This window comes from Narcine bancroftii, chromosome 1 (genome assembly GCF_036971445.1).
Source record: "Narcine bancroftii isolate sNarBan1 chromosome 1, sNarBan1.hap1, whole genome shotgun sequence".
Lineage (NCBI taxonomy): Eukaryota > Metazoa > Chordata > Chondrichthyes > Torpediniformes > Narcinidae > Narcine > Narcine bancroftii.
The window spans coordinates 201,515,488-201,538,031 of record NC_091469.1 but is presented as its reverse complement, the minus strand read 5'-3'; the positions used below and the strand labels follow the sequence as shown (position 1 = coordinate 201,538,031).

At 38.9% G+C, this 22,544-nt stretch overlaps 1 protein-coding gene across 14 annotated transcripts in view; it reads left to right on the top strand.

Moving 5' to 3' along the window:
- Positions 1-19,521, top strand: part of gapvd1 (GTPase activating protein and VPS9 domains 1) — a 191,598-nt gene extending 172,077 nt beyond the window's left edge. For all 14 annotated transcript variants that reach the window (XM_069888263.1, XM_069888256.1, XM_069888266.1 and 11 more), the window contains 4 exons: positions 2,128-2,341; positions 4,218-4,290; positions 14,564-14,761; positions 15,518-19,521. In XM_069888263.1, the coding sequence (XP_069744364.1) occupies positions 2,128-2,341; positions 4,218-4,290; positions 14,564-14,761; positions 15,518-15,658 (626 nt within the window). In that variant the 3' untranslated portion in view covers positions 15,659-19,521. The remainder of the gene's footprint in view (positions 1-2,127; positions 2,342-4,217; positions 4,291-14,563; positions 14,762-15,517) is intronic.
- The last annotated feature ends 3,023 nt before the right edge of the window (positions 19,522-22,544 follow it).

Sequence of the window (22,544 nt, the reverse complement as noted above, 5' to 3'; positions counted from 1 at the left end):
GTCCTTTGTTCATGATCATTTTCCCATTCACATCTACCAATGTTTTTGTCACGTGTGGAAATTGGGTGAGTTGGCAATTGACACTGATTGTGAAGATTTACCACTGTGAAGGATTCCTGCAAGATAACTCATGTCCTTGTTGTCATTTCCCAAAGGTAATGGAAAACTTGGCCAAGTCATTGGGTGTTTTAAGGTGGAAATTGATAAGTACCTGAATAGTGAGGGTATCAAAGATTATGGGGAGAAGGCAGGGAGTGAGGCTTGAATGGGGAATGGATCAGCTCATGATGGAATGGATGATGGGCTGAATGGCCTACTTCTGCTTCAATTTCTTGTAGGATTGCGTGCTGTTGGTAAAGGCTGGGAACCATTATTTGGTTTCACTGATCTTTGCCAGTTAGTTTTTTTTTAATTTCAGAAATGTAAACCATCTACATCGTAGTTTCTTCACATATTTTGATCATTGTTCTGTGGCAGTGACTTACAAACCTATTTAAGGGAAGACTTAATGAACATTAATATACAAAAAAAATCTACAGACATCTTGCTGAATAAGCAAAAGAATGAAATAAATTGTGGGCTTTTATTCTTTCACATGAAGGATAATTTGAGAGGTTTAGGTTAGCTTGTCTTAAGATCTGAAACTGAACTTCTATCTCAAGCTCCGGTCATTTCTGATCAGACTAGCTAGCAGTGTATGATGCAGATTTAATAGTGCTCTGATGTGTTCTCTCTTCTCCCCTCCTCTCACCCCCACCATTCCTGCTAGTTATGCACTCAACAGTGACAATATGTATTTATTCTCCTTTTCTGGATCAGTAGTCTACATTTTTACCAAAAAGTTTCCATAACAATTTCTGTTTCCTGATGATAGGAGGTATATATATTTGAATTTTATGATCAATTTTACAATTGGAAAAATCAATCTTAATTATATTTGAAATGCAACAGGTGATCAATTGTAGCTGATTTCAAAGTGAAATAATACTCTGGTTAATTTATTTGTGAAATTAATTTTAAGTAAATTTAAGTGGCATGTTCTTACAAGCAGGATCCCTGCTCCAATAAATGAAGTATTTTCTATTTTTAATATACATTTGCAGTTGTTATCTCGAACAATTCCAAAATATCGCAAGAGAAAGTTGAAGCATTTAAATTGGTGTCAATTGGTTGATATGGCAGCTGTTCTTCATTAAACCACACAAGACTGCAAGAAATAGCAGAGTTGTGACGGCAGCTCAGGACATCACACAAACTAACTAACCTCCCTGGCTGTCCCCACTTCTTACTGCCTGGGGAAAGCTGACAACTTATCAAAAGACCCATCCCATCCAGTCATAGCCCCTACTCATTTCTCTCCCCCCCTTTTTCTATTGAATACAACTCTGCATTGTTTAAACTGAACTGTTTCACTGTAACTCTATACTCTGAACTTTTTTATTTTGCACTGCTTTTAGTACTGAAGCATGGGTTAACTTGCCTGGATTGCATGCAAAACTATGTTTTTCACTATCTCAGCATGTGACAAGAAACAATTCCATTCCAAAATGTAATTGTTTTATTTTTCAACTTGTATGTTTGTAAACATTTCTAGAGTAGTTGAGCTAGAATATCCTTTAGCCGAGTCCGTGTTGAGAAAAGCTCTGTTCCCCAGCGCCAGATAGATCAGAAGTGCCCACACTGTGCTGGCTAATTTTTGATTTGTGAAGCAGTTGGGGAGCAGAGTTGGCTCTTCATGTTACTGGGCTAGTGAGGAGAAAGATTAGCCAACATTCTGTTTGAAGCTTCTGTGAAATGCCTTGGGACATTGCAGCCACTATATAAATACAAGTTGTTGTTCTTGCTCTTGATTGCTATCTATTAACCCATACTGAGAAGTTTGTTGGCATTGGGTGAAAACAGAATTTGGCGAGACTGTGATGGGTCTCCATGGAAAATAGCCTGCCAAAACTCACTGTTAAGGCTTGCAGGTGAGGCACTAGAGGGCAGTCACTGCTTGCTGAATAACAGACCTCAAAATCAACAGTGCGAGAAGAGGAGGGACGGGAACTGTGAAAGATACGACTGCAAAAGTTTTTAAAAATAGCTACTGTGTACTGCTCTGATTTAGCTTCACTGTCTGTGCAGATTTTCAAAATCTCACTGCAGCAGATGACAAAACGGCCTTGGTAGAAGAATTCTTGCAGTCACTGTATGGAGCTATGGCACAAGACATTATCTGGCAGAATGCCAGTGAAGAGCAGCTCCAGGATGCACAGATGGCAATTGAACGTAGTGTCATGAACCGCATTTTCAAATTTGCCTTCTACCCCAATCAGGATGGTGATATTTTACGTGACCAGTAAGTAAGAACAAATAATTGTGCACAACTTTGAAAATAACCCTTACCACAAGGTATTCATTTGTCCTCATTTCAAGAGCATTATTTAGCCCATCAAAAATGTGTTTATTATTTCATGCTTATTTATTATTCTCTTTCTGTAATTCAGGAAATAATAAACCCACTGAATACAAAAAGAAAATGGCCTTTAAAAATGTTTATTGGTAAAGCCATTCCAAGATCTGACCTCTGATCTTTATTCATAAGCTGTGTGGTTGTTGATGGCTTGCTTATTTTTGTTCACTGAGGTTTGAAGGAATGATACTTGACTAGATCTAGTTGATAGCAACTGAACTTCAGCTTAAAATTTACAACGTTGCAAAATTGAAATTTTACTCTTCTCCTAGTGAAGTTGTATCAAAATATAAGCTTGTGCATTGCCTTTCAAGAAAGGGTGAACACTCAAAAGCCATTCATTTAAAACCTACAGTGTGAGGTACTGAGTTTAAATGTTAATAGCCATGCAAGACATTCTTCAGCTCCTAAGGTGGAGTTGAAGTATAAAGTTACCAGGTCAAAAATTAAAGGACTTTAGGTCTTTGTGATAAGGGCAGAAGAAATGTGTGTTTTCAGATATCTTTATAATGTACACCAGGCAACATTCTAGATGTATATTATTATTCATGTTGTTTAAAAAGCTTAATAATTTTTGAGGCATTTTGAGGTGTCCATGATTCTGTGCTAACTAATGCAATTTTTTTTTAACCAAGCCCATTCTGTACTCCACAGTCAAGCAAAATTAATCGGTTTTATTATGCCTGATATACAAAATATGAATTTGGAAATGGCTCTCTTCAAAATCTTTGAAACAACCCTTTTTATAATGAAATAATAAGCGAGTGTAAAGGCACCCTTAAATTGCTTAACTTACCTTCATAAAATCTCAGCATGCTGATCCAGCACACAAACTCCAATCTGTCTGAGGGTAGTCTCACAGGTGGAAGCTCCATAAAGACCATGGCGCTGAGTGATGATGTCACAATAATGCCATCAGCAAGCAATGCAGGAGCCACCACTACGGCACCCATAGTGAATGGTGCTGGGGTTAGGGTTCCCTCCTGCCACCCAGAAATATCCTCTTCCCGTTCCTCCCCCCCCACACGCTCCTTCACCGAGCTGGGCCGGAAGGAGGCAGACAAGGGCACAGTGGAGCCTGACGGGGTCAACCTTTCTGTTTTAATTTGGGATCAATGGCCACTTTGTTGCCCATAATCCCCCACGCAGCTGGAACTGCTCTGTGTTTCCAAGCACATATGTTTGAATTCATGGCGGTGAGTGGCACTACTGCACCACTCGCTCCGCCTCCCCTCAGCTCCGGAGGATGGCTCCTGATGCTGCTCTCCAAAAAAGCAACGCTGGATCAGCCTTATAGGCCTTCTCCATAAAAGGTAAGTCTGCCTTTTTTTTTCCTTCGTTGAACCGGCTTCAATGTGTCACCGCTCTATAAAAATGGCTTAAGACGCACAAATATTCTTTTGTGATCTTTATAATGTACATTAATTTTGTTTTCAACTTGTATGATCAGGGTTGTCTAATAGTGAGACTTCTGTTATTAGAAATAACTGATGGGTTCACCAATTCATTTTATGCTGAATGTGCAATGTAAAGTTTGAATTATTTCAGAAATAGTCCATTCAGACATAAGTTTTGCAGATCAGGATAAATAGCACCCTCTTCAACATATAATTCTCAGATTATTTTTCTATCTTGTTTCTTAAAGCGTACCTGAAAGTATTCTTCTTTTTAAATGTACTGTTACAATGCTGGACATTGTTCATTGCGAATTAAAGTTGCATTTTAGTTATTTAATCTTTTAGTCGCTTTTTTTTTCTTTCAGACTCTTCTATGAGCACATTCAGCGTCTCTGTAAAGTCGTGAGTGCAAATCACCGGGCACTTCAAATTCCAGAGGTAATAACTGAAGTAAATTTAATATTGTTTGGCAGAACAGAAAGGTATTGGGAACAGAATTTGAAAATACTGAATTTGCAAACAAAAGATGCAGGAAGCATTTAGCAAGCAAGATAGTGATACTGTAAAGAGAGGGTTAACATTTCAGGTCCAAAACCTTTCATCAAACTGGAAAAGAGAGAAACAGTTGGTTTTCAATTTCAGAGAAGGTGAATGAAGAGGAATTGGATTGAACTAAAGGAATATCTATGATTGGGCACGGTTAGATTTACTATGGAAATAAATTGTAAAGGTTCAAGGTTCCTTTTATTGTCACGTAATAATACATAAAAATTTAATATACATTTATATACTTCAATTTTTGTCCACCATAAGGCGAACAGAATTACCATGAGCATTGCCAGGCGACCCCCTAACAATAGGAGAAAGAGAAGCAAAAGAGACTTCCTTCAGAGTCACTGAGTGTCTATGGCTTTGCTTCGCCTCCAGCGCCCCTGCAGCCAAGGCAGCCTCACAGACTCCTGTTCAAACCATTGGCAATCTGAGCTCTAGGTCCAAACCTCGTGTTTGTAAATTATCAGGTCAGTGGGTAAATAGGGCACATGTAAAGAAATGTCAGCTTCCACTACCTGACATCTTTCCTTCCTATTCAGTTGGAGCATTTGACGAGATTGTCGCCCTGTCTCCATCAATCTTCCTTTCTTAGGGCATTTTTCCATGCAATGTTACATCTACCCTTTTACTACCAATTTCACCTTCCAGGGAGCCAACCAGTCCTTCAAATGTACTTCCATTCAATTCTACTGCATTCAGTATTCATAATGTGGCTGCCACTATGTTGAGTGACTGATTATTGCAGACTCCTTTAACAAGACTTGGCTCTCCCTATGGTCTGGCACTTTCATTCTCCATCCCATTCCCACTGACCGATCTGACTTAGCCACCTTTGATATAATGAGGCCCAATGAAACCTTCCATCAGGTTGATAGCTTTTTGGATTTCACATTGAATTCTAGATTTTCAGGTAACTTGTTCTGCCTCAGGATAAGCTGCTTCTGCTACAGGTTATCCATCTGTGATATTGGCTCAGTTTTTCTCTCCATTAGTGTCATCTGACCTACATTTTGGAATGTTTACTTTCCTTTTTATCAACGTAGTCTCACCCCAAGGATATAGGCTTGGCCCACTGCTCTACTCATTATACACCCATGACTATGTGGCCAGGCACAATTTCAATGCTATCTACAAGTTTGCCGATGACACCATAGTTGTCGGTAGAATCACAAATGCCAATGAGGAAGCGTACAGGAGGGAGATAGATCAGCTCATTGAATGGTGCAATGATAATACCCTTGTGCTTAATGTCAGCAAAACCAAGGAGATGATTGTAAACTTCAGGGGAACATGACCCAGTCCTCATCGAGGGCACAATGTAGTGGAGAGAATCAAAAACTTCAAATCTGTGGGTGTCAACATCTCCGAGGATCTGTCCTAGAGCCTCCATGTTGAGACAATCACAAAGAAGGCTTGCCAGCGGCTAGACTTTGTGAAGTGTCTGAGGAGATTTGGTATGTCACCAAAGATTCTTGAAAACATCTACAGGTGTACCATGGAGGAGCATTCTGACTGGTTGCATCATTGTCTGTTATGGAGGCACCAACTCTCAGGACAAGAATCAAATCAGAGGGTTGTTAACTCGGCCTGCATCAACACAGGCACCAGAGGACATCTGCTTGAGGTGGTGTCTTTAAAAAGCAGCCTCTATCCTCAAAGACCCCCACTACCCAGGCCATGCCCTCTTCACTCTGCTACCATCAGGAAAAAAGTACAGGAGCCTAAAGACGAGCACTCAGTGGCACAAGGACAGCTTCTTCCCTGCCACCGTGAGATTCCTCAGTAATCAATGAATCAAAAGCACTGCCTTACTTTTTGTGCACTATTTTTTATAGTAATATTGTAAGAAGGTAATAATGACTGTTTGCACTATATGCTGTCATGAAACACTGAGTTTCATGACTTGTTCATGAGAATAAATTCTGATCCTAATTTATTTGTATTTCTCTCTAATAGTCCTCATAGGTTTTGTTAATTTTCTCTCTATACTGCCCCATTAACCCATCAACTGGATGGCCTTTACAACTTGCCTCCATGACAGCCCTGACCCTCTTCCTTATCAGAGATACTTCCATTTATTTATCCATCTACCTCCCACTTTCTCTGCAACTGAAAACTAGTTTATTTTCTTTGATGGGTCTTTACTGAAACATGGTTTCTTTTTCCAGAGATACTGCCCACCCTACAGAGAATTTTTGGCATTTTCTGTTTTTATTTTACGTTACCTACAATTTTTTAAAATCCTTGTTTTTAAGATGGAGTTCTTTGTGCATAGAGAAACCAGTGGATGCACTATAACCTATATTTCAAGAAAGCTTTAAGGTGTCACCTTCCTAGGATAATGGGGGTAGAAGATTGCTTGGCTAACTGCAAATAGACAGTAGGCATAAACGGATGGTAATAAATGGGTTGCCGTGGCCTCAACTTTCATTTTGACTAAACCACTGAGTAGTACATTTGTTCAATCTGTTGATGATGCAAAGGTTGGAAAGTTTGACACAAAGAAGACATTAGGAGTGTGTAAACAAATGGATCTGATAAATGGAGTGTGTGTGGAAAAAGTGAAATTGTCTATTTGGTCATAGAAGAATATTACACAAATGGTGAGCGACTGCAGAGCTCCATGATGAGGAGGGATCTCAGCATTATCACTTATTGCCAGGACAATTAAAGACTAAAGTAGACAGATGTGATGCACTCCAATGAGTGTCAAGATTCTCTTACTCAGAGCAGAGGATCCCAAATCTTTGAATATTTTTAAGGTGGCGGAAAATAGGATACCCAATGAGCAAGGTGGTAAAGGTTAGGAGCAAATAAAGAAGCTGGAGGAACTCGGTGTATCCATGGAGGGAGGTGGACTGGGTGATATTTATCTGGTCTAGGTGTGTTCACTTTGCTCAGGATTCCAGCATTTGCATTTTCTGGTGTCTGTGGAAAGAAAGTTTCCATGGATAGATGAGAATGCAAAGTTGAGGTTATTGACCTGGCAGAGTCTGCTCAGAATTCAGAAACCAATTTTTGCTCTTCATTCATATGTTTGCAGAGTTTGTGTTTCATTGGCAATTGCATCTGCAGAGATCAGAATTATCTATAGATACACTGTGGATTTAATGTATTCAGATAACCGAAGTTAACTAGAGCCTGAAATGCAATAGAGCATTTGTACTTTTTACTCTAGAGCACAGAGTGTTGTCATTTCTTTGGGAACAAAAGTGGGGAAGTGGATTTGGTACTGATAGAAGTTGCCCATTTTTTAACCACGAGACAAAATGGGGGGGGGGGTGAAATCTTGATTCTGTTATAGCTGAGACTTTTTAATGGTTTCTTGAGGAAGCTGTTAAATTTGGTGTAAATTAAAATACAGTGAAACACTTAAGTCATAAATGAACTAAAAGAAAATAATTTTAAACATTTGCATGAAAGTGAGTGGAAATTCCCCATTTATAACCATATAACCACTTACAGCACAGAACAGGCCAGTTCGGACCTACTAGTCCATGCCGTAACAAATTCCCACCCTCCTAGTCCCACTGACCAGCACCCGGTCCATTCCCCTCCAGTCCTTTTATAATGCATGGAAATCTAAGAAGAAAGGGAGCCGTAGCTGGGTTCCACATCATCCAGTGACAAGTGTGATATATTCACACGTCTGGGAATACAAATTGTTGTTTAGATTTTACCTGATTAATTACCGGTTCTTTCACTTAATATCTTGTACTTCTTCAACCCAATAAGATAGGATACTTGTGGCAGCAGAAATTTTCAACTGATTTTTCTCAACAGTTAGGCTTCAAAGCTCTACAGGACAGAAACAGGCCTCTTTGGCCCTTCTCGTCTGTGCTGAACTGTTTTTCTGCTTAGTCCCACTGACCTGCACCCTCCCTATCCCTCCCATCCAAACTCTTCTTAAATGTTAAAATTGGGTCTGCATTCACCACTTCAGTTTGCAGCTCATTCCACACACCCACCACTCTATGTGTGAAGAAGATCCCTCTTGTGTTTCCTCCTAAACCTTTCCCCTTTCACCCTTAACGCATGTCCTCTAGTTTGTATCTCACCTACCTTCAGTGGGGAAAAAAACCTACTTGTATTTACTCTGTCTATTCTCCTCCGGTGTTGGTGCTGTGCAATTGCTCAGCAAAAGGAGGTGTCAGGTGCTTCTTCTGTCCAATAACCTACAGGTCACCTTTAGCAAGGTGTTGAGCCTCCCAATCAGGGTCATGTGAAGCCATGGATTGCTGATGGTGGATGGTTTTTACTAGCAGATTCTACAAATTGGAATTTATGGTTATAAAGTTAAAAAAGCTGGTCTGATGAATCTTCTGATCAACCAGGGTTACCTGTCCAGTAAGGACACAGCAATTGAAGAAGGCTACAGGAAACCAATTCAGTATTTTTTCCCTTGTATAACTCAACATCAACTATGGCCTAAGCTCAAAGATGGAGCCTTCACCGAAGAAAAAACAGAGGAGGTAACAACTGCAAATCAAGGGTCAGAGATTGTGATGGATGGAGAGACATGATCGCCCATGCCGAACATCAAGGCACCTGAATGATGATGATTCCCCTCATAATTTTCAATACCTCTATCAAATCTCCCCTTGTATGCTCCAGGGAACAAAGTCCTAACATGTTTAACCTTTCCCTGTAACTTAGTTCCTGAAGTTCCAGCAACATCCTAGGACATTTTCTCTGCACCCTTTCAATCTTATTGATATCTTTCTTGTAGTTAGGTGACCAAAACTTCATACAATACAGCAGGCATTACTCATCAGGGAAAATATCACAGCTGTGCTCAGAGAGAACAGAAAATCTGAGGAATCCTACTGCAGAGCAAAACAGACTCATTATCCTCACATTGCTGCAATAGACTGAAAAGGATGCTATCTAAAGGAGAAGGTGAAGTCTTGAGTCTGTGCAGTCTGACTGGCAGATCATCTGCTGACAGGTTCTGAAGTATTTCATCATGTGGCAAATTGTGTACACTATAATCTCCAATAACCTCTGGACAGAAGCAAACATCAACATTAGAACTTTTGGGAAAGAGTGACAGAACTCCCAAGCACCGAAGATGAGGACTGATATATAAACACTCTCATTGTCCTGTTGATTTAACAGGAACGGTCTAGACTTCCGTGCTGAAGCTCCTTGCAAGGCTATCAGACAAAGGGTGAAGAACTAGCAAAAGTACAATGGACCATGAATGATCAAAGGATTGCCTTTTAAATCACACTTCAAACTCTTGCAGTTTTCTTCCTTCCACTGAAAATGTATGGTATGGCACAACTTCATGGTCAACCATCTCTTTTTTCCCTAATGGCCTCGATGGCAAATACTGCAATGTTAAATCCCTATGTGGAATTCAAAACCAAGTTTGATCCTATTCTCAGCCAACGTCTACACTCGTACATGCTTTTGGCAGGAGGTGCTGGGTGGCAATAATGACAGCTCAGGAAACTTTTCAACCCTGTCCCAAACTCGTGACACTGTATCAGTTCCATTACTACATGAGCAACTAACTTGGGTCAACAGAAGACAACACTCTTCTGCAAGAATCAATTAATCTGTTCTAAACAAGCTCAAATTGAGAACTGGCAACATATTTGTTTCTTTTATACTTTAAAATATGCTGGCATCTTCCAACATCTTGCCAAACCTTTAATCTCTTGATAATGTAGATAATGTGCCAATTACTAATTCTATAACTGTGTTTTGAAAAAGCACACACTCATTCTACCTCTGCTATTTCCCTTGGTATTAACATCAATTTTTATCTTTACTATACAAAGTACACTGTTTGACCTGCTAAGTTTCTCCAGCATTGTGTTTTTGCTTTAACCATGGTGTCGGGAACAAAGGGCTGGATGGCTTGATGTTTGTCAAATGTGTTCAGGAAAGTTCTAAATCAGTATGTAGAGGCACCAACTAGAGAAAATATAATACTGGATCTCCTATTAGGGAATGAGACAGGACAGATGACAGAAGTATGTGTAGGGGGAACTTTTTGGGTCCAGTGAAGATGATGCTATTTGTTTCAAGTTAATTATGAAGAAGAATAAGTCTGGGCTTCTGGTTGAGATTCTTAATTGGAGAAGGGCCAATTTTGAGGAAATGAGGAAGGATTGAGAATGCATGGATTGGGATGAGTTGTTTTCTGGCAAGGATGCATGAGGGAAGTGGAGGCCCTTCAAAGAAGAAATTTTGAGAGCACAGAGTTTAAATGTTTCCATCAAGAATAAATACAATGTTAACAAGCATAAGGAACCTTGATTTATGAGGGATATTTGGGATCTGTTTTAGAAGAAGATAGAGGTATATAGCAGATATAGGCAACATGGAGCAAATAAGATACTTGAGTACATATTTTTTTTTAAAAACAGAAAAACTTCAATAAGTAAATCAGGAAGGCTCAAAGAAGTCCTGAAGTTACTTTAGCAGACAAATAGAAGGAAAATCCTAAAGGTTTCTTCAGGTATATTAAGAGCAAAATGATAAGTTAGGGACAAAATTGGTCCTCTCGAAGATCTGAGTAGTCAGCTTTGCATGTAACCATAAAAGATGGGGGAAATCTTAAATTGATTTTTTTTTCATCAAAAATGGATTTTCTTTCATCAATATTCACTCAGGAAATGGGCACAGAGTTGTGTGAAGTAAGGAAAGCAACCAGTGATGCCTTGGAACCTAAACAGAGTAAAGAGGGGAAGTGCTTGCTGTCTTAAAGCAAATAAGGGTGAATAAATACCCAGGGCCTGACAAGATATTCCCTCAGGGCTTAATGAAGGCTAGTGTAGAAATTGTTGGGGCTCTGGCAGAAATATTTAAAATGTCCTTCATCACGGGTGTGGTACCGGAGGATTGGAGGGTAGCTCACTTTCCGTTGTTTAAAAAAAGCTCCAAATATATCCCTGAAAATTATCAGCCAATGAGCTTGACATCAGTAGTAGGTAAATTAATGGAAGGTGTTCTAAGAGATTGGATATACAAGTATTTGGATAGCCAGGCGCTGATTAGGAAGCGTTAACGTGGCTTTGTGTTTGGTAGATTGTGTTTAACCAATAGAGTTTTTTGATAAGGTTACCGGGAAAGTTGATGAAGGAAAGGCTGTGGATGTTGTCTGCATGAACTTTAGTAAGGTCTTTGACAAAGTCCCACATGGGAGGTTAGTCAAGAAGGTTCAGGCACTTGGTATTCATGGTGAAATAGTAAACTGAATTCGACAATGGCTGGACAGGAGAAGCCAGAGAGTAGTGGGGGATGATTGCTTCTCATACTGGAGGCCTGTGACTAGTGCTGGGACCATTGTTGAATGTCATTTATATCAGTGATCTGGATGATAATGTAGTAAATGGTATCAGTAAGTTTGCAGATAACACAAAGATTGGAGGTGTTGTTGACAGTGAAGAAGGTTTTCAAAGCTTGCAGAGGGATCTGGACCAGCTAGAAAAATTGACTGAAAATTGGCAGATGGAATTTAATGCAGACAACTGTAGACATGTTGCATTTTGGAAGGATAAACCAAGAAAGGACATACAGAGTAAATGGTCGGGCACTGTGGAGTACGGTAGAATGGAGGGATTTGGGAATACAGATACATAATTCCCTGGAAGTGGCAGCACAGATGGATAGGGTTGTAAAGAGAGCTTTTGGCACATTGGCCTTCATAAATCAGTGTTGAGCATAAGAGTTGGAATGTTATGGTAAAACTGTATAAAACATTGCTGAGGCCAAATTTGAAGTATTGTGTACAGTTTTGGTCACCTAACTACAGGAAAGATATTGATAAGATTGAAAGAATGCAGTAAAGATTTACTGGGATGTGGCTGGGACTTCAGGAACTGAGTTACTGGAAAAGGTTAAATACATTAGGACTTTTTTCCCTGGAGCATAGAAGGATAAGGGGAGATTTGATAGAGGTATTTAAAATTGAGGTGGATAGACAGATTAAATGGATGTAGGCTCTTTCCACTGAGGGTTGGTGAGATACAAGCCAGAGGGCATGGGTTAAGGGTGAAAGGGGAAAATTCAGGGGGAACATGAGAGGGAACTTCTTCACACAGAGAGTAGTGGGAGTGTGGAACGAGCTTCTAGCTGAATGGTGAATGTGGGTTGAATGTTAAGACTTGAGAAGAATTTGGACAGGTACATGGATGGGAAAGGTATGGATGGCTGTGGACTAGGTACAGGTCAGTGGGACTAGGTAGAAAAATGGTTCGACACAGACTAGAAAGGCCAAAGGGACCTGTTTCTGTGCCTTAATGTTCTATGGTTCTAATACTCCAAATTTGGCCTCCCCAATGTCTTGTACAACTTTACCATAACATTCCAACTCCTGTAATCAATACTTTGATTTATGAAGGCCAAGATGCCAAAAGCTTTCTTTACAATCCTATTTACCTGTGATGCTACTTTCAGGTAATTATGTATCTGTATTCCCAAATCCCTCTTCTACCGCACTCCTCGGCATCTGGCCATTTACTGTGTATGTCCTTTCTTGGTTTGTCCTTCCAAAATGCAATACCTCACCCTTGTCTACGTTAAATTGCATCTGCCATCTTTCAGTCAATTTTTCCAGCTTTGAAAACCTTCTTTGCTGTCCACAACAATATTTGTCATGCATTGGGTTTCCTTTTGGAGTCCAAAATCCTTTTTCTTCCTTTGCTTCACTTCCCCTTAAACCTGCTATTCTCAGATCAGCAGATTACTGGTTTTCAACTCCAGCAATTGCATTCTGTTATCTGCTGGAAAGTGAATGAGAAAGATCCAGGGATTTGAAACTTCCCTTGTTTTGTTTTCTCTTCCCTTTCCTCCACATGACAGATGCTTAAACATTAATGGAGATGATGTTGGAAATTATCCCACATTAAGGCAGTTTCATTTTATTCTGTAATGTGTCAACTGAGTTCAGTTAAGACTGGATAATTGTTCTAGACTTAGCTGTTTACCATTTGCTTTTCCAGTATTGCTGCTCAATTTTTTTTTCTGCACTTGCTCTCTTGCTTAAAAGTGTTCAACCTCAGATGAGTATTATCACGTTTAACGTGTACAACTTGTCATTCAGAATAAAAAAAAAGAAAATGAACATCGAGGGCAGAACCTTCATGACTTTTCTACGCCCTCCACTTGCTGTACCCTTCACTTCAATAAAAATCTGCCACCCTCTTACCTTTGTTACAATTTCTAGACCCTGTTCTGCTGATTCACTGAGATAATCTGTGCTGTAGAGGAGACCATTTCTGTCCGATCTTTCTCTTTCCAAAATGGAATTTACTGCCCAGTGCTCCTGCGCAAAGAACTAGTGAAACTTGTCCAATGCGATCTGATGTTTTGAAATTCTTTTGTGCATAATTTTGGAGGCCAGCCCTCTGGAGCATTTCTGTCCGATCTTTCTCCTTCCAAAATGGAATTTACTGCCCAGTCCTCCTGTGCAAAGAACTAGTGAAACTTGTCCAATGCGATCTGATGTTTTGAAATTCTTTTGTGCATACTTTTGGAGGCCAGCCCTCTGGAGCATTTCTGTCCGATCTTTCTCTTTCCAAAATGGAATTTACTGCCCAGTCCTCCTGCGCAAAGAACTAGTGAAACTTGTCCAATGCGATCTGATGTTTTGAAATTCTTTTGTGCATACTTTTGGAGGCCAGCCCTCTGGAGCATTTCTGTCCGATCTTTCTCTTTCCAAAATGGAATTTACTGCCCAGTGCTCCTGCGCAAAGAACTAGTGAAACTTGTCCAACGCGATCTGATGTTTTGAAATTCTTTTGTGCATACTTTTGGAGGCCAGCCCTCTGGAGCATTTCTGTCCGATCTTTCTCTTTCCAAAATGGAATTTACTGCCCAGTCCTCCTGCGCAAAGAACTAGTGAAACTTGTCCAATGCGATCTGATGTTTTGAAATTCTTTTGTGCATACTTTTGGAGGCCAGCCCTCTGGAGCTGCTGAGTTGCCGGCACTGTGAAGTCTGATGTGTTTTTGTTCGAGGCAATGCACAAGAGCAGTCACATTTTAAACTTTCCACTGCTCAGGTGTTTCTGTTAAGAGGTCACAGTTTTTTTTTGTTAATATTGCCTGTTTCTGAGCTACTGTTTACATAAAATAGAAATTAATTCATAATCCTAAGAAAGGTATTTGCTTCATTGAGAATGTGGTATCATGCATTTTTTCAGGTGTATTTGAAAGAAGCTCCATGGCCATCTGCACAGTCAGAAGTTCGAACAATCAATGCGTACAAGACCCCAAGAGATAAGGTTCAGTGTATCCTGCGAATGTGCTCCACCATAATGAATCTGTTAAGTCTGGCCAATGAGGACTCAGTCCCTGGGGCAGATGACTTTGTTCCTGTTCTTGTGTATGTCCTCATCAAGGTGAGCCGTCAGATGAATATCAATTTTGTACAGAAATGGACTTGCAATGTAACCATTCCAAAATGCCAGTGCTATTTTTCATCTCAGCACCACAGACAAATGCATCTTTCTGCTAACCCTTGCTCTGAAAACTAAATTGCTTTATGAACTATTTTATGCATTTAAAACTATTTTCAGCCGGTGAGGTGCAGCAAATTTCTGTTTCATTTAAATTCTCCCTTGATAGTTTGTGCTCAGTGAACAGTAGGCAACAGTCCTGTGAAATTTTGTCTAACCTTGTAATCAGTGGGGTATGCACTGTGTGAAATTTCTGAACCTTGAAAATTTTGACCACTTTTGGGCTGTGTTAGTAATGTTTTCTTCTGAGCCAAATTATAGCCACAATCCTATGCAAATTTATATTTTGAGCTAAGAACCTCATCAGCCGTCAGTAAGATTGTTGTTTTAATGTATCTGTAGGAAAATTCATTGTCATTAATTCCTCCAGGATTCTGCAGCACTAATGATGGCTTCTTCGGGCTAATTGGCAAGGCTAGACAATGCAACATGTCTGAGAAATGATGTAGTGGAGGTGATATAAAACACCTTTAATGTAATTGAACCATTCTCAATGCTTCTTGAATACCTAGCATTTTATATGCATTTCCCACGAAGCATAAATTAAGACATTGCTATTGAATGAAAAGTAATATATTGTCTGATTCTTTCTCCCTCCTGGTTCTGTCTGCTTTTAATTCGTCTCTTTTATACCTTTAGGCTAACCCACCCTGCCTGCTGTCCACTGTTCAGTACATCAATAATTTCTATGCCAGCCGCCTCAGTGGAGAGGAATCCTATTGGTGGATGCAGTTCACAGCAGCAGTTGAATTCATTAAAACCATTGATGATCGTAAGTGATGCAGAACACCACCTGCATGACAGACTGCTTGGAAAAGTGGAAAGATTTACACCAACTGTTTGTGGGAGAGGAGCTGAGGACTGAATTTTCTCCTCTTGTATAATATATGTACATAGCACAGAGACATTGAAATGAAAAAGAACAACTAGATTCAGTGGATCTGTACCAAAATTAATAATCAGATTTACTAACAGGTATGACTCAGCAATGCGAAAAGGGACCACACTTTTTCAGGTATTTCAGAACTTGAAACTGTACTGTAAACAAAGGACGCCTCCTTTCCACTCTCCCTCTGGTCTATGAATTCTGAACTGGGGCCTTAAACTTGCGTTGTTTTGAATTTGATTTAATTTAGCCATGTCCATCCCTCAACATTTTAATGAAAGACTCAGCAAGTCAGCAACTCATCGCTTGATGTCTTTTGCATGAGGAAGCAATTCTTTTTTGTGAGTATCCAGTCCAAACCAGAGAGTGGGAAATTGCTTTGGACTGAACAACTGCAATTACCCTAAAAATAAAACACCAGATATGCAATATGCCTGTACCAGAGGTTAAGGATCAACAGATTTATCACTCTATCTGAAGAAGTCACCTTTTTGCGTTGCTTCAAGATTTGTTTTGGGATTTCCAATGAATTATTTCCAAATTCTGGACTTTTCTTTAAGCAAAACTGATATACCTGACATTGTAACCTTATCTGTTATGTGTTAACATTTAACCAGCCTGATAGTAAAGCAACATAGGACTCTACCATTTTGTTGCTGGGGTCTTTCTAAACAATTCGTAAAATGATGGCTTTTTTTAAAGGTAATTTTACAAAGTTGTCTCTTTTGCTTGGTTTGAGGAAGAGCAAAATCTAAGCTCTAGTTTTCAGTATTTCCAGTCCTTAAAACTAGTTTCGTTATTGTATAGAGAATCGTGGATCCAGAAACAGAAATTAATTTGAGACTCTGGCCTTTGAATAAGGGATCCAGTTTTAGTCAGTGAATACAGAGGCTGCTCTCCCACAATTCAAACTCAGCAAGGTATGTAATAAAAAGCAGCAGTGAAATGTTGAATTCTCATCTGCAATTGAATTTCAACCTTGACTGGTATTTGAACTCCCTTATTCTTGTGAAGGTTTTTTTTCCCCCTCTGTGTAATTGACTGGGGTGCGTAGGACCATTCATGTCTCAGAAGCACATCTCTTCATCTCCTGGAGCACATGAGGAAATTTGCAACTATGCCTGAGAGATGAAAATTTTAGTGGAAGACCAGCAAAAAAAAATCACTTCAATCCTTGACAGCAGCTGAGACTTCCAGATGACAGCAGTGCCTTTGTCGATGGTGAGATTTAATATGTAACGGCCAATGTGAATGGAAAGCCATACATGACTTGTGCTTACTGCACCTTTACCAAGCCGTTTTTAATAAATAGAATCAGAAGGCATTGCAACTTGACTCATCCAAGACCATTTTCTGATCACTTCAAAACAGCACTGTTGATTGTCAGGAGGTATGATCATTTAAATTATTGCATTTTAGGTTACATTCTAATGACTCGCGTGGCAGGATTAAATAATGGCAGCTCCAATAAGTTTAAGATGATTTTTTTCTTTTATATAGATATCTATATATAGATATCTATATATATATCTAGATATATAAGGATAATTACTCGAAGGGTGGGTGAATAGTATTAATGTAAATTCACATGATTTTGCATATTTTTAAAAATAAACAGTTACTGAAGAGAAGATGGTCTCCATTATGCTGATCCAAAACAGCCTATTGCATACCAGTAAAAACTTCTTGAATTGCTTATGAATCTGGCTATTAACAACCCTTGTGAATTATAGTTGGCATCCTGTCTGAACTTGGATATTGGTTCTCATCTGAGACTTGGTACTTTTGCAGTTGGGTCAAGGGGTTTGGAATGGTGAATGCCTTAGGGGAATTGGATCATATATTGGATACATCATCTGAGCTTCAGATTCATTCACATTGAGGTTGTTTTCAACCTCAGCACATCTGATGCCAAGAAGGAAAGACCTAAAAAGTAGTACTTGTCCTTCATCTCTTACAGTCAACCATTTCTTAGACTGGAATTGTTCGACTCCATCATGTTTAATTGTTAATTATCTGAATTGGGGGAACATGTTCTAAATGTTTGTGTATTTGTTGTGGGAATAGATACTTTAGTATGTCAGTCTGGGCAGTAAAGGTCTTCTGTTCTATTTCAAATGCCATCCTGAATATTCCTCATTATAGTCTTGAGGAAACAAAACACTTCATATCAACACAATCAGGATCCATTTAACAAAATCCTAGTTAGCTCCTCTAATCTTTTTTAAAAATCTTTGCAATAAAAAGTCCCGGAATGAATCTTAATGTGCCCCTGCACACCTTAGTTTGCAGATGTCATGTTGGAAGATTGATGGTGAATGCAGTCGACTGATAAAGCCATATACCTGGGTGATTTTTTTTAAAAACAAAATAAAAGTTAATTCACCTGATTATAGCCATGATTTATTCATTTTCTCTGCTTATTTTAAAATAAATCAGCCTATCCTCTTCCAGTTATTAGGTAATCACTGTTCAGGTTGAGTTGAAATGACTTTTCAAAACGAGATCAATTTTAACTATTTTTATTTGGTGTAGTTAAGTTTGAACGTAATTGAGTGTCTGGCTATTATATTCTAGTTAACACTAATAGAAGGCTACCTGATCAAATGGCATTTCTGACTATTTTAATTTGGGGTTCACATTTGGGAATTTGAATACCTTGCACTGGTGTAGAACTCAGTGTGATGGTGTTAGAAAGCGGGAAGGAAGTAATTCATATATTCTGCTAGCTGTTTCACATTAATGTGAGTTGCTGTGACGTGTCTGCATTGGTAGCTGGAGCAGAATTGGTAACAGTACTGGCTCAGAAGTGGTCTTTGACAAGTTACTTGGAGAAAATGTGATACACTAGAATTGTTTTCAAACTGAGCTCCTTTTGGCTGATTCAATGTTACATTTCCTTGTTGTTAGGGCCCATAGTCTCAGCCTCATTGGGGTGCACATGGGTTCGTAATGGGTATGAGGGAGGGAATGGTTGAAGAGGTGCTTGCTTCTGCTTATTGGCTGAATCAACAATCTTTTTTGTGTTTTGGACTTTTAAATAATTTTAAAGTATTTTTGTTTTCCTTACCATAAAGAAACTTGGATTAAAGAAAGAAATCTAAATGTAAACATTGGTGTTTAGGGATTGGGATTTATTTATTTTACAATTAGACTTTGTGAAAGCTGAATTGTCAGCGATTTATTTTTAACTTGGTTTCATTGCAGGTTCATTCTAAGTTGCCTTTTATTTTAAATTTTAAAGTGCAGTCTTCAACGTTTGAAGATTTTCATATCATTTTACTTAGCTAACTTATACGAGTCAATGATTGTATCTTAAAGATTTTGAAATGTATGAAAGCCACCAATGCACATATCGTAAATTATCTGAAAAAGAAAAAGATTGCAACTGCTTTAATAAAAGAGAAAGAAAACTTGTACTGACAAGCTATAAACCCAGAAAATACATAAGTGAGGACCAAACCTATCAGTGATTTTCTAAAACATTAGGGATGGACAATTAATGATTTTCTGCAGTTCACAGCACGGAACATAAAAGGGACTGTTATACTGAGAAGTTAACGTATGCTAACTTAATGTTTTGTTTGTTAACTGCATCACCTGTATTACTGCCTCTTTGAAACTGTTACAGATTTTACAAAGCCTAAGTTAATGAGCTTGCACAATCTTGCACACAGGAAAAATGTATACTGTCTTTAAGGAGATTAATGTAATATATCAATCCATAATGCTAATTAAAGGGAGCAGTTTATCCTTTTCTTGGTGTCTGCTGTTGAATTTGGTTGATCCCATAACTAAGAATTGATTTGAATGTTAATACTCTGCATGTGATGTGAATGTTCCTCAAATTGTTCAGCAGATTAACTTCATGGGTATGTTTGTACTATGCAGTTTTTAAACTGACAAAAAAAATTATGCATATTGGCTTTTACTACAGATGGGATTAAATTTCAGGTTGTTACGTGTAAACCTGTAGGTTATGTACAAATTTCAACAGTTATAGGATTTCAAGTGTGTATTTTGCATACAAACTTAACAGCAACATTAGGAGCAGTGTAATGCAGTGGTGCTCAGTCCAAGTCCATGAAACACATCTAGTTTACAGATACAATTGAACAAAAAGGAAAGACATTTGGTAAAAACCTGGTAATCCTACCATGGGAATTCTGCCTTTCCTTTTGTAGCAGCTTTCCCCCACAGACCTGAATTCCTGTCTTGAGGTGCTAAACATAGCCATGGTATTTTTGAAGAAAGGATTAATGAGCAGGCTGGATGGCAACATTTGTTGATGCCTGTTGACCACTTTTTTAGCTCCCCAGATCAGAAAATATATTTGTAGTCAGTTGTTCGACTGTTTCATTAAAGCTGGGACAAGTTCACCCTATTCTGCATTTTAACAGTCTTGGTTAATTTCCTTTACCTGTTCTCGATTTGACATTTTGTGCACGTATATTGTTAACAAAATTATCAGCAAAATTGGTTGCTCAAAGGCTGCCAACGAACTGTTTAATTTGTTATTCTACTTTTACTATTAACGTAGCCCTGTCTAGTCTATCCTACGAGGGTTGCACTTGCTCTTATTGGTGAGTTATGGTAATTATGCACGGTACCCTCACATCCTCTCCTTCCCACCAGCCTTGCATCCAATTTGCACCATCTTCAATACAGTACCACCAAATATTCTGCTCCCCTCCCCTTCAGCACTCTGAAGGGACAGTTGCTTCTTCTACACCATGTTCTTTGCCTCCTACATTGTTCCAATGGAATCTATAACATAAACTAGAGACAGGAGAGTCTCATTTTCTGATCTGACACAATACCATCCTCAACAACTTCAGATAATTGACCTTTTCCGTCTCTATCTGGATCTTGTCAGTTCTACTGAAACATTATTTTGAAATGTTAACTTTTACTCTTCAGATGCTGCCCGACCTGTTGAGAATTTCAAGTATTAATTGTTTTTAATATGGAATGCATTTTTAAAAATTATTTTTGGGAGCTCCATCCAGCAATAGGACATTGCCAAATTGAGGACAGATGCATGTCTTTGTCAACATCTATCCCATTTCTTCACTCAGTGGTGAGTTGCTGATGGAAATGGTTATTTTTGTGTATGTTGGGGAACTGTAGCCTACTGTTGACTTCTGAAGCACATGAATGTTGTCCATTCATATCCAGGATCAAATCTGTGAGCTACCTACTATAGTATTAAAACCAGAAAATGCTGGAAGCACTCAGCAGGTCAGGCAACATCAATAGATTGCAGATAGTTAACTTTTCAGGTCAAAAACCTTTCTTTAGAAAGACTGAAGTTATCATTTTTTAAGCAGCTGTGGGCTGGAAAACATTGTTTCATCAGGTTATACTGGTACAATGGGATGACAAATAAACGATTTCTTCTCTGACCATCAAACAGCTATTGGGGAAACAGCCCTCAACTCTTCTGGGGTAAAACCTCAGCCGTGGTTCAACCTGTGTTGAGATTCCTGGTTTTCTTCATTTAATTGATAAATAAATCAAAGATGGACAGAGATCAAGAGCTGCAACTCCTTTAGGGTCTGGTTGTAAAGTGAACTGTTCTTAAAATAATGCTGAATTGCAAAGCAAGGTACACACAACTTCATGGATCATAAATAATACAGCTGAGAGCAATTGGATTTCCTTGTTTCAAAGACGAGGCTTGTATTACCTGACGACATAAAGACTGAATGTTGTATGCAAAATACTTAATTTTAAAACTCACATGGCCACTTTAACTAGAATACCATTTGAAATGTGCAATACGCAAGGCTGCTGGAGAAACTCAGCAGGTCACAAGCCTCTTTATGAAGCAGAGGGAATATAACCAGCGTTTTGGGCTTCAGATCTTCAAAACAAAAACAGTGGCTTTTTAAATTTTGGGATATTTAATGATGTTTTTGGCTCAAATGTGCAGTGCACCACTGTCACCACTAGATGGCAAGTTTGCCCTGCTCCTGATGATCTGATTTTCATGGAGTTCCTGATATCTTGGACTGCTGTTTTCATGAAACAAGATCTGTTGAACTGGAGTCTTTCCAAGTATTTTCTTGCTTTCTTGGGCAAGCAGTGTGATTGCTTCAGATAAACATTAAACAAAAATTCTTTATGCAGCCTGGATATCCATGTGTATAGGCTGCAGAGAGATTGATGGGCTTCCTGTGGTTTAGTTTATATGCTTGAAGTAATTTTGTGAATGGCACTCCTCACTTTGTGTAAACATTTGGCCAACTACAAAGATCCATTTAAGGCGAAGTCAGATAAATGCTCGAGGCAGAAAGAAACTGAAAGATATGTAATGAGGGGGAAGGAGGAGGAGTGGCTTTTGTGGAGCAAAAACCAGTGGTGGAGTGTGGCTTATACGTTTTAAGGTTAGCTAGACCTAATGCACTTTGATTCCAGCAGAGCTGTTGAGAAAAATCAGAATTTAGAATTCCTACCTTCAACAACTTGGATTTGCATGCCCTATTTTTAATTTTGCAAACATTTTTAGATCCACAAGGGAGTGATGAAAGCTGACTCAACAGGAAAGATCTTGGAACTTTCTTTAAGATGGAATTATATGTTTTACAAATAATTTGTTTATAGAAACAAGAGAACTGCAAAAAAAAATTCCAGATCTGGGGGGTCAAGGGATGTACGACTCGGAGTGATTGTAATTATGGAGTGAACTGAGGATTTTACATTTATTGCATTGGAACTGGAAGATGGTTGAGCCAATGTTGCAGGGACAGGCTACAAGCATCAAATTGGGTACATGAA